Source organism: Punica granatum, chromosome 5 (genome assembly GCF_007655135.1).
Source record: "Punica granatum isolate Tunisia-2019 chromosome 5, ASM765513v2, whole genome shotgun sequence".
NCBI classification, from domain to species: domain Eukaryota; kingdom Viridiplantae; phylum Streptophyta; class Magnoliopsida; order Myrtales; family Lythraceae; genus Punica; species Punica granatum.
This window is the reverse complement of record NC_045131.1, coordinates 7,569,861-7,583,220: the sequence shown is the minus strand read 5'-3', so window position 1 is coordinate 7,583,220 and position 13,360 is coordinate 7,569,861. Positions and strand designations below refer to the sequence as shown.

Below are 13,360 nucleotides of genomic sequence, written 5' to 3'. Positions count from 1 at the left end.
CTCTATGGAGCCGATTTCGAGCAGGGTTAGTTGCTCTCACTAGGTTACATCGTGATCACTTGCTATCATGATTTCGATCGAGTTATGTATATTTCATTGGCTAATTTATTCGCGTGAAAGATGCGTAAATCACGGGCCAGTTTACCGTGATGAATGTCTCTATATCTTTTCGAAGATGAACAGAATCATAGTGCGGATGGAACAGAATGCCATTTGATAGAAGAAGAATATGTTGAATCAGATCTTAGCTTGGAAACTCGACGAACTTGGGAGCAAGAAATATGGGCCCAAGATGTATGAGCTTATTCTCTAAACACTCACGGTTAACAAAACAAACAACCACTGCTGTACAATGATGATCGGAAAATTGTATACGTTTTCGTCCTTTTTATCCATCCAGAATCACTCGAGGTGAATCGCATATCCATGCCGACAGGACGCAAGAACTTCAAACCAGCCATGACCATAAGTGTCCAAGAAATTTGAGGACAAGGGTGACGACCAAAACAACCAGCACCTGATCATATACAGAGACTTTCTGGCAATCGTTTCTTCTTGAAGTTTGGTGCAGTGTCGGAAGCGAGCACCTGTACTCAATGGCAAGAGAAGTTCCACGGTGAAACTCAGGTTCCAGTGGAGAAGCACACTTGAGTTCTCCTACTTGGCTCCATTCCTGTTGTCACGGGCAATGAAGACATTGACTCAGTGCTTGCTAAACATCAAGATTAGGCCATGTTCATGGGCCTCGCAAGTAACAGTTCATTCACATTTGCCTCATAAAGTTTCATGGCCAGGGATAATATCAAAATTCAGAATCCAAAGATTATGTGATTACAAGAAATTGGACTTTAGAATGGTCCATGTCTTTGGGATGGCTCCACGGACAGGAAATTTCCCCGAACCCAAGCCAAATCATTGATTTTACATGCCAAATCCCAACAGGAACCAATGCAAAGAAAGCAGAATGTACAAGGATTGATTTACTCATTACGATTCGCTGCAAGTTCAACTACAGTTTAATGGCATTATTGTTTTGCTACCGAGCATGGGCATGAATCTGATTTGACATTCTACGTGTCAAGTATGAAAAGGAACCAAGTTATGGTTGAAAAACCAGTTTATTCCGGCTATTCTGATTTTTCCTTTAAGTTAAAAACGTTGGTTGTTTTGCCCAAGAGAGTCTTGGATGATGCTACCACAAGATGACGCGATGAAGAAGAATCTGCTTCCTCACGCTACGTTTTATGGCAGATCATCCCAGAATTTCTCATTTTCGGCATTGAAGGAGATTCTTTTATTTGATGTTGTTAAAATACAGCAAACTGAACATATTCTAAGAGGGCCATTCTCATCCTTACCTGTAGCTCCTTCCCGCAAGTGACTACGACTGTATCTGCATTTGAATGGAACCTCATGGGACCTCTCTCAGTCTCAGACCTGAGAGTTAATTCCGTGTATTGCTCCAGGGGAAGTATGACTGTCACGGTGTAATCAGAATCAGTTCCATGGTTCCTCTGATCTCTCTGCAAATCCGTATCGGGTTCAGAGCGATCGCCTCGAACATATCTGAATATGCTAAGTGTAGCTTCCCACTCCTCAGTAGGCAACTTCTTATCAGCCAGGCCTTGTGAGAAAACTTGAATCACTTCCTTCGCTATTTGATCGAGTTTGTATCCAACCTCCTCGATGTACTGACTGCGAATCAGGGGTGCGAGAGAGATATCACTGACAGTGTGACATAATTACACGAAGCTGATACATTCTAAAGAACAGATAGAACTATGTTTGACAGGACAAATTTAAATCCATCAAGGGAAAAAAAATCCGAAAATTAACTAGAAAATACTTGAGGCAATGAGAAATGTGTATAATGTCTGTTGACCTCTACCTTTTACGCTCTGTTGTCTCTGCAAGTTCTCTCGTCCATTTGATCGTTCTTTCTCTAAAATTTCCTCTCAGGATCACTGCTCTGCCGCCCTTTTGTTCTCCCATAATCTTCCTGTCGAACTCAACATCGCCGCCCCCGATACCAAGAATGTGTTCAGCTTCTTGTAGCGATGATTGCAGCTCCTTGTGTAGAATCCCATGGCCACTCATTAGGAATGCACCAAAATTTCTTGCTGATTTCATGAGCCCCCCAATCGAGTCACGATCTCTTAATGTAACCGATTGGAAATCGACGGTGCTAGGTGATTGATCCGGATTGTTTACTGCAGAGTGGGAGCGAGGTTGATCTGGTAGAGTCAGATCGGGTATGTGAAATGACTTGTTAAGGTACCGGACGAAGGTTTCATCGGCAGCTGATCGGGATCCCTTGCCTGTGGGGATTGGGGATGGGGGCGGGGCCAGAGTGGCCGAGTCGTATGCCTGTTTCGGCTCGATTGGCATCGGGATTCGGACAAAGGATTCAGCCGGAACTGGAGAAATGCGTTGCTGTGCTGTTGTCAGTAATGGATCAGATGATTCCAGAGATCCATATAGCGCTGTAAGATCTCAAAAGGTGTCAAGTCGGGAGTCTCGTTTCACTGTTCTGGTGAGTTTCCGGACTCCAGATTATCTGGTCCTGGAAGAGATGATGACGACGATGGTTGAGATATGCCAATGCCTTGCAGTTGGGAACGGAGGTTTGAAAGTTGACAGAGAATGTAATCACAGGGCCCATTAAAGAAACTTTACATTGCGAAGCTTGGCGTTGGGGCCACGTCTGTGTTTGGAGAAAGTTTAATGTAATTTGCATTTATTTTATGTCTTTTTTTTGTCAAGAAATTCCCTACAAAAAATTTCAAGGCACATCCAACGTGACCTACAATGAGTCCACCCATAGCCCATCGTGGAATGTAAGGTACATATTTTCGTATATATTCGAGTTATTTGACCCACTTTGCGTTTCAGGGAAGTTCTGTCATGTGATGTTAGATAAGTATTAAGTAAAATCTTTTGCGTGCATTCATATTTGAGTTTCATGAATTAATATTACATATATAGCTAGTGTTGCCATTGTCAAGAAATCGTGGCTCAATTGGGAGTTTTAAATTATCATTTTAAAACAACATTATTATCGATCGAAAAGAGATGGATTATAAATACCAATCTTCATTTCAAAAACGTTAGAAATTTTTAGAGGATTTTTAGCCAGTGAAATGATCACTGTCATTATGGGTAATAAAATGAAATTTTTGGACATTTTAGGAAGTGAAAATAACGTGATTTGATCTCCTGCTAACTGTACTTTGTCTATTGTTCATCAACGTTGTGGTTGCATCGGGGAGAAGCGCTCGGCCAAAGATGCCGAGCAAGGGCATACAGAAGATTTAGACAGGAATTAATGAGCAATCAACATCATTTGCAAAACCGTCCATCACACCGCATCATTATTTGTCTTGTCTTGCAGGTCATGTCCTCGAAATGTAGCTGTAAGCACCTCGTATTGGCCTAGGCTCAGTCGAAGATCCCCTAAGCATGTACAAGTTTTAGAAAGCGGGGAAAATCACAAGAAACTCACGAGGGACCAGATACCAAAAAATGGACCTTCAATTTTTAATAGATAGGTCCTCGAGTTTCACTTATTAGTTTCCCGTTTACTGGTGCCCCTTTTATAAAGCAATACAACGTAATTAGCAATTTCCTCCTCCCTAGGGATGCACATGTAAAACGAATTTTGAAATGTGTTACTCATATTTTTAATAGAAAACGACACATTAATTTTCTCTGATTAAAACCCTTTGATTTGTACAATTTATTCAATAGGTAAATGGATCAAGACTAAGAAATCCCAAAAAAGTATTTTCTAGACATGTGGATATTTTTTGGTAATTTTTCTCCGCTCAAATGTGCTCTAAAATCCCAAAAAAGGTGAAAATGAAGTTTTTTGATAAGTTTGAGGGCAGACACGCTATTATTTTCGACAAAATCATTTCAGTTAGAAGTAGTTAATTGACTTCCGCAAAATGGGAAATTTAGGACAGGGGAGGATGTCGGGGCGTTGGCCTAAAAATCAAATTCACTAGGAAAGGTGGGCTGGACTTTGATATGGCTGGGTTTGGCAGAGTGGCAGGAGGAAATTAATCACTTTCCCACCTCTGTGTTTTCAACCGCAGCGTTTGGTTACAAATTTGGAGGCCCAACTTAAATAAATGCAACTAACGTTGATTGATTCACGCAGTTCGACGCTTATTCCGCTTAAACAAGGTCTTGGATTCGAGTTTTTGTAAATGCAGAAAATCTATGTTAGAAGAGTTTTACCGCTTAGTTGGCTGAACCGACTTAATTGGATTAGTCGGGATCCAATTGGACTTCTGGATATCAATGTTCACACCGAAAAAAAAAAAAAGGCAGGCGGTGGTGGCCGCTCCTCCCACAAGTTGGTGCCCCTCCGCTTTTGAAATTTGCTTATCGGGCTGCCCATTCTTCTTCTCCTTCTTCTTCTTCTTCTTTTTTCTTTTTAATCAACCGGTTGGCTTATAAACATCAAGATTGATAAATGAATTATAAATATTTCTATAGCCACTATCAAAAAGCATATATATATATACACATATACATATACATATAGTAAACTATAATTGTTCGTTTGCCTTGCCAAATATGACTTGTATTCGTTAATAGGTTGCATTTCATTAGCGTGATAAGAGCAGATTGCACTCGTCATAAAATCGAAACTACAGTGATGCAAATAAAACCTGAAGGACAATCAAATTCACCAAGAAAGGTGCGGAGGACTTTTATATGGAAAGATTGCCGCCGGGGAAAAAGAATTAACCTCGGCATCAATGTACCGAACATCCTCGACAGGAAACTCAGGAGTAGGCCTGTTCTCCCGATGTTGGCTTTTGAGAACACGAAAGACATTATCTGCCAAATGTTCCTCTTGAGAAATTTGTACCGCCAAGAACGGTAAAGTCTACGTCCCCGTTGGAAAGATACTGTCAGAACGTTTTCAAGGGCACCGAACCAAATTCAAGTACCTGCGAGATCAATCAAAAGCTTGATATAGATATATAACTTTAAAATCTGATTCGAGTTGCCTGTTCGACTTGAAAGAATATCGCTGAGCACGAACACCACCTATTTAGAATGTGTCACGATTAAAAGCCGAACACCACTTTTCCCTCTACAAATACGACTTGTTCAACCACCTATTGTCGGTAAGATCCTACTCCTCGTATAATTCTCTCCAACTACTCTCGATCTCTTCTTCTGTCTCACAACAATGCAAAATTTTGTTGAACTTATCGTTGGAGCTTGGCTTTCCTAATAGATGAGATATATGTTGTCTGGCACATTTAGAAATGCGTCACACGAGAAAATCTTGGTGATTTCACCTCGCCATGTGGTGTGGAAACACCAATTATATTGCATGAAACGGAAGAATTGGTACTAATAATCCGGATAACTGACATAATTATTTTTCATTGAAGAAATTTTATTGGTTCTTCCTCACCACGTCAATATGAGTTAGGACCATTTAAGATTTTAGCGTGTCAAACACACAACCGATGAACTATTTGAGAAAATATTTGGGCATTGCATTCGCCATTGCACTATCCTGATCACTAAAGATAGTTTTCTGTGTCTTGTTCCCATAGCTTTTAGAAAAGCTCTAGACACCCAAATAAATGAATGAATCGCCTCAGCAGACATGAATGCACACTAAAAATGCATATTTTTTCAGTGATTAGTTTAATGACCACGTGCGTTGCACGTGGGATGCGTCTCCTTCCTGAGCTATCTTCAGTTCAAAACTTTGGAGTCACAATGTCCACAATAATTTTACCTTTACTTTCATTCTTCTGTAATGATCCAATCAAATACTATTCCACAGAGTGACCAAGGTACAGACAGGCAAAAAGGGAATATGTTGAGAGACCAAGGATTAAAAATTACTCATGTAAACAAAGATGCACGAAAATAGTTTAGACCCGGATATATAGTAAATAATAGTAACTAAACCAACCATTCTTGGGTCAAAGGTGAAACTATATATCAGTAATGACGGACGGACTTGGGCACCGAGATTTATGGATTTTATTCAAGTTCTTTCTGCATCCTTGCGAAATATAATCCCTTGATAAAGAAAGATTGTTTTGGAACTACTCTACAAAAAATATGATTAATAAATCAATTAAATTTACCGCAAAAATATGAACTTCCATAAACCTTTATGATGTAAAGAACAATTAAGGTGCCAATATAAGCATATACAAGAATATCTCATGAAAATACACATTTTCATAAAATTCTGATAAATTACTAAATTTTTTATGCTGTAAGGTATAAATTTTATTTCAACCTTTTAGTTACTCACACCCTATAATTGCACTTCATCATCCATGAGTCGAGAAAAAGTGGACTCCTTTTAATCCAAGGATCCATAAGAATGATACATAATTTCACCTAAATAATTAGAATTTGATTGTATTCTTTATAAGGTGGTCAACAGTAGCAAACACATTCAACGTTGTATGTTGAATAGTGTATGTTGTCGTTACCTTGATTTGCTTTACTCAGTTGTTTTCTACAACCTTTATTCTTGGAACATCTCATCTTGCTGGAAGACCGTGGGCCCTTCTTTTTGTAGACACACATTGTTTCTAAAAATGGGTAATTACATTGGTGGTCCAAAAAATTTCATTAATATATCAAGTTGGTCCAAAATTTTTTTTTTGCTATTTGGTGGTACAAAATGTTTCAAAAGTGTAACATGATAGTACAAATCGTCAAATCGCAACTGACCCCGTCAAGCGACGCTGACGTGGCGCAAACGTGTCAGGTGCGTGGCCGAAACAGTAACAGGGCGAGGGAAGGGAGGAGCAGGACGAGAAAGAGGGGGGGGAGAGAGAGAGAGAGAGAGAGAGAGAGAGGTTACTGTTTCGGCCACGTTTCAACCACGTCAGCATCGGTTGACGGCGTTAGTTGCGATTTGACGGTTTGTATTATCATATTACACTTTTGAAACATGTTGTACCATCAAGTAGCAAAATTTTTTTTTTGGACCAACTTGATACATTAGTGAAACTTTTTGGACCACCAGTGTAATTTACCATTCTAAAAAATCTATATATAATGTGCAATAGTTTATGAGTAACAATCATATCTATAAAAGATTTAAAAAATCGGACTTTATCGTACTATATATCTTTAAAAAAATTTGACAAAATTATTTTTATTACAAATTAATATAAACATTAAGAAATTTAAAAATCTGAGAAAATCTCATTAAGCAATCCAAGTGTCATGCGGCCAACTCATCGATCCTACCACAGCTCTGTTCTATATTATATATACATATAGATATGGATACATGGATATATCCAAAAATAAAACTTACATAATTAAATTGATAAAAATATATTATGAATATATAACTACTTTATATTATAAAAGAATACAAAAATTTATTATAACATAAATGATGACGTGGTATCGCGAGAGAATTCTTTTTTTTTTATGATGTGTAGCATGAGAATTTAGTTCGGGACTATATTTTCATATATATATATATTGTAATAAAAAACTTAATTAGCCTTAATAAGTCACAAAATTGAACGATAATTCAAATAGCAATTCGGATAAATAAAATGCTATAAAATTAAATGAATTTCACTAGTGTAAGAACTTGGAAATTCAAACCGAAACAAAGGCGAAACCGAAAGATACGAGAGAGCCGAGTCCTGTGTTAGACACAAACCCCTTGAAACAGAATTGTCCCCTCCTGGATGCTTGAGGTCACGTGGACAATAGTTTCCCAAGGTAAAACGGCAACAAGCGAAGCAGCAGCACGAACAGCAACGCTTCAGCGAAATCGAAGAGAAGCGTGAACACTTTTGAGGTCGAATCCTTCGTAAAAAAAAAATTGTAGCCAATCACTTGTGCAATTTCCTTTTAGTCTCAGTAAAAGGAAGCTCTTCTTCTCTAGGGAATTGCAACCAAGGGAAGACTTTTCTTCTCTTTTCTTTTCCTTTTCAGAAAACGGCTACAGGAAGCAAATGGCATGAGGCTCTCTTGTCCTTTTCCTTTTTGCCGTGTGCTCCTTTTATAGACTACGAGTTCCATCCGTTATATGACTCTTCCTATTCTCCTTTTATGGGGAATAACTCACATATATTCAATATATGTGTTAATTGTATTTGATTATTCATGAATGCAATTCATTCATTTCTTGTAACCACCAAGAAAATCAAGAGTCATTAGCTCGTGAGCAATTTTCTCATTCACCCATTAGCCATAATTTCCAACAATCCCCCACATGAATGGAAATTGTTTTGTTTTGACTTGTAGATAGTGTTCACCAGTTGAACTTGTATAGGATAGGTAGGTGTCACCACCCTTGAACCTTCCCTTGTGAAAATGCATGTACTTTACTAGCAGTCCAATAGACAAGATGTCCTTGAATTGTTCCGCTGTTTTGTGTAAAGATATTACACACCTCACACAAGATTCAACTGACTTCCTTCGGTTCTCATAGTTGTGTCCATTTTTGCCATGGAACACCGTTCTGGTTCTGCGAGAGTTTCTGAAGAATTAAGTCCATAAAAATTCTCCTCTAAAGCGGCCCCACTTCTCTCTCACATAGGTGATTTCACATATCATTAAAGCAGTTTTAGATTGCTAGCCTTATCCGTTTATCACTGTTTCATCAAGGAATGGTCCAGGGATTTTCTCCCCCACGGTGATTTAATTCGGTTGTATAACTTGGTTGTCCCATTGAACCTAGATCTTGGGATCTCCAGTCAGCTAGGTTGGGTGTCCGCTATAAAACCTTTCCTCTAATGGACTTTAGACCCATTCCCTTTGACAACTTTTCAAAATGTTCTTTACTTAACCCTTTGGTTAGCGGATCCGCTATATTATCCTTTGACCGCACGTAGTCAATAGAGATAATTCCAGTTGAGATCAGTTGTCTAATGGTGTTGTGTCTACGACGTATATGTCTAGACTTACCATTATACATATTACTTTGTGCCCTTCCAATTGCCGTTTGACTGTCACAGTGGATACAAATTGGTGGCACAGGTTTTTCCCATTGAGGAATGTCCTCTAGAAAATGGCGTAGCCATTCAGCTTCTTCTCCACATTTATCCAGAGCAATAAACTCAGATTCCATTGTGAACCTAGCGATAACAGTTTGTTTCGAGGACTTCCATGAAATTGCTGCACCTGCTAGTGTGAACACATATCCACTAGTGGATTTTGAATCCGTTATATCAGATATCCAATTCGTATCACTGTATCCCTCTAGGACAGCTGGATATCTGGTATAGTGCAGCCCGTAATCTCGAGTGTATCTAAGGTATTTGAGTACCCTGACAATTGCCTTCCAATGGTCTCCACTCGGATTACTCGTATATCTACTGAGTCTACTAACCGAGTATGCAATATCAGGCCTAGTACAACTCATCAGATACATCAGACTTCCAATGACCCGCGAGTATTCTAGCTGAGAAATACTCTCTTTTCTATTCTTTGATAGATGAAGATTATTGTCTATTGGAGTCTTTGAAATTCCAGAATCATTTTTGGTAAATTTTTCCAGAATTTTATCTATGTAGTGTGACTGACTCAAAATTAGTCCATCTGATGTTCTCATGATTTTAATTCCTAAAATCACATCAGCGAGTCCCATATCTTTCATATCAAATCTTGAATTCAACATATTTTTCGTAGATTTGATCATTCTGTCATCACTACCAACAATGAGTATGTCATCCACGTAGAGACATAAAATGACGTAACCATTTTCTGTTTCTTTAATGTACACACATTTATCACACTCATTGATCTTAAATCCTTTGGAAATCATTGCATTATCGAATTTTTCGTGCCACTGTTTTGGCGCTTGTTTTAACCCATACAATGATTTGACCAATTTACAGACTTTCCTTTCTTTTCTTGGAGCCACGAACCCCTCGGGTTGTTCCATATAGATTTCTTCATCTAAATCTCCATTTAGGAAAGCTGTTTTCACATCCATTTGATGAACTTCCAAATTACGCAATGCCGCAACTGCAAATATCATCCTAATGGAATTTATTCTTGTCACAGGAGAATAAGTATCAAAATAGTCCAAGCCTTCCTTTTGCTTGTATCCCTTAATTACAAGCCTGGCCTTGTACTTATCAATGGATCCATCTGCTTTCATTTTCCTTTTAAAGATCCATTTGGATCCTAAGGGTTTACAACTAGTGGGGAGATCCACTAATTCCCAAGTGTGATTTCGCAGAATCGAATCAATTTCACTTTTGATTGCCTCCTTCCAGAGAGGTCCCTCAGAGGAATTCACTGCTTCAGCATAGCTTTGTGGTTCATTTTCTAACAAATATGTCAGAAAATCATTCCCGAATGATTTTTCAATTCTAGCTCTTTTGCTGCGTCTAGGTTCAATCTCTTCATCCGAACCCTGCCTTTCATGATCTACGTCATGAAGTCCATCATTCATAGTGCGTGAGGTTCGTTTCGATGAACTCGATGCCTCATTCAATTTACATGGAAATACATCTTCAAAGAACGATGCATTCCTTGATTCCATTATCGTGTTCTTGTGTATATCGGGAATCTTAGATTCATGCACAAGAAATCGATAAGCACTACTATTATGTGCATAGCCAATAAAGATACAGTCCACCGTTTTAGGACCGATCTTTACTTTCTTTGGTGCCGGAACGACTACTTTTGCCAAACACCCCCACACTCGCAAGTGATCGTAGGATGATCTCCTACCTCTGAATAATTCATACGGTGTCTTTTCCCTTTTCTTTCGAGGCACCTTATTTAATAGGTAATTGCTTGACAATATTGCTTCACCCTACATATTTTGAGGTAATCCTGAACTTAATATCATCGCATTCATCATGTCTTTCAATGTGCGATTTTTGCGTTCAGCAACACCATTCGATTGAGGTGAATAGGGTGCAGTCACTTCGTGTATAATTCCGTATTGTGCACAAAATTCCCCGAAAGGCGTTACGTATTCGCCTCCTCTGTCACTCCTCAATCTCTTGATTTTCTTGTTGAGTTGATTCTCAACTTCATTTTTATAGAGAACAAATTTCTCTATGGCCTCATCTTTGTTTTTCAACAAATATACATAACAGTATTTTGTACTATCATCGATAAAGGTAATAAAATAATTATTACCTCCTCTTATTGTTGCGAACTTTAAATCGCATACATCACTATGAATTAGATCAAGTGGCTCGGTGTTCCTTTCAATCGTTTGAAAGGGTGACTTTGTCAATTTTGCCTCAACACAAATTTCACATTTGTGCTGTGAATCAATTTGGAATGTAGGTATGTGATTCAAGTTAATTAATCTACGCAAAGTATTATAATTAACATGACCTAGTCTTCCATGCCACAAATCAGGAGACTCAATCAAATACGCAGAAGAACCAGAATTCTTATTGATTATGGTCATTACATTGAGCTTAAAAAGCCCGTCACACACATATCCCTTTCCTACGTACATTCCAGACTTGGACAAAATAACTTTGTCCGACTCAAAAACCATCCTGAACCCATGTTTGTTCAGCATGACCCGGAGACTAAATTCTTCCGAATCTCAGGTACGTACAATACATTGTTCAGAGTCAACTCCTTTCCCGAAGTCATCTTTAAGACTACCTTGCCTTGACCTTCAACAGCAGAATGGGCAGAGTTTCCCATATAGATCCTCTCCCCAGTGACTGGTTCGAGCATAGTGAATAGGTCTCTGTTTGAGCACACATGTCTGGTGGCACCGTATCAAGCCACCATTCCTTTGGGTTGGACCCAATGAGGTTCACCTCTGAAACCACAGCAGATAGGTTGATATCTGCCACATCTCGAGCCATTTCATTAACCACGTTTGCTTCATGGTCCTTTTTCCTTTTTGGGAGCCTGCAGTCAGCAGATCTGTGACCTTTCTTATCACAGTTGAAGCATTTCCCCTGAAACTTGGGCTTGAAGACTCCTCCATTCGTACCCAGCTTCTTCTTGCCTTTTTTGTTCTTAGAGCTTTGCCCTTGCTCCATGACATTTACCTTAACAGCAGGGAGGATGAGATCCTTTCCAGAGTTTTTATTGTCTTCTTCAATTCGAAGCTTGACAACAAGATCTTCCATTGTCATCTCCTTTCGCTTATGCTTTAGATAATTCTTGAAATCCTTCCAACCAGAAGGCAGCTTCTCAATGACAACAGCCACTTGGAAGGATTCACTTAGAGCCATCCCCTCAGCCTGAATCTCATGTAAGAGCACTTGCAATTCCTGCACTTGACTCATTACGGTCCTTGAATCCACCATTTTAAAATCGAGGAATCGTCCGACGAGAAATTTCTTCGCATCGGCATCCTCTGATTTATATTTACGGTCCAAGGATTCCCATAGTTCCTTTGCCGTCTTAAACCCCTGATAGACACTATACAGGGAATCATGAAGACTATTCATGATATAATTCCGGCAAAGATAGTCGGAGTGCTTCCAAGCGTCAAGCGCACTGAGAGCCTGCACATCTGACTCCCCCACATATAGGGTTGGAGTATTTTCAGTCAAGAATCTTGCAATGTTCAGAGTTGTGAGGTAAAATAGCATCTTTTGCTGCCACCTCTTGAAGTTCAACCCATTGAACTTCTCGGGCTTCTCGACATGGTTCACAGGGACCATCGAGGGAGCAGCCACGTTTTGGCTAACCAAATGGTTAGGCAAGATAGGAGCAGGGCCGGAGCCAGTAGTCTGGCTTCCGTTGGTCGTATCTCCATCGTTTCCCGACGCCATTCGAATCGTTCAAATAACAAAATCTGTTTCAAGATTGTAATAAAAAACTTAATTAGCCTTAATAAGTCACAAAATTGAACGATAATTCAAATAGCAATTCGGATAAATAAAATGCTATAAAATTAAATGAATTTCACTAGTGTAAGAACTTGGAAATTCAAACCGAAACAAAGGCGAAACCGAAAGATACGAGAGAGCCGAGTCCTGTGTTAGACACAAACCCCTTGAAACAGAATTGTCCCCTCCTGGATGCTTGAGGTCACGTGGACAATCGTTTCCCAGGGTAAAACGGCAACAAGCGAAGCAGCAGCACGAACAGTAACGCTTCAGCGAACTCGAAGAGAAGCGTGAACACTTTTGAGATCGAATCCTTCGTAAAAAAAAAATTGTAGTCAATCACTTGTGCAATTTCCTTTTAGTCTCAGTAAAAGGAAGCTCTTCTTCTCTAGGGAATTGCAATCAAGGGAAGACTTTTCTTCTCTTATCTTTTCCTTTTCAGAAAACGGCTACAGGAAGCAAATGGCATGAGGCTCTCTTGTCCTTTTCCTTTTTGCCGTGTGCTCCTTTTATAGACTACGAGTTCCATCCGTTATATGACTCTTCCTATTCTC

General features: G+C 39.2%; 1 protein-coding gene across 1 annotated transcript; it reads right to left on the bottom strand.

Annotated features, from left to right (window-relative positions):
* Positions 1-212: 212 nt before the first annotated feature.
* LOC116207173 lies at positions 213-2,699 on the bottom strand. Its single transcript, XM_031540053.1, has 3 exons — positions 1,889-2,699; positions 1,359-1,695; positions 213-673 (listed from the first exon to the last, which is right to left on the bottom strand). Exons 1-3 carry the CDS (start codon positions 2,386-2,388, stop codon positions 449-451), a joined length of 1,062 nt encoding a protein of 353 aa, XP_031395913.1. The 5' UTR covers positions 2,389-2,699; the 3' UTR covers positions 213-448.
* Between the last annotated feature and the right edge of the window lie 10,661 nt (positions 2,700-13,360).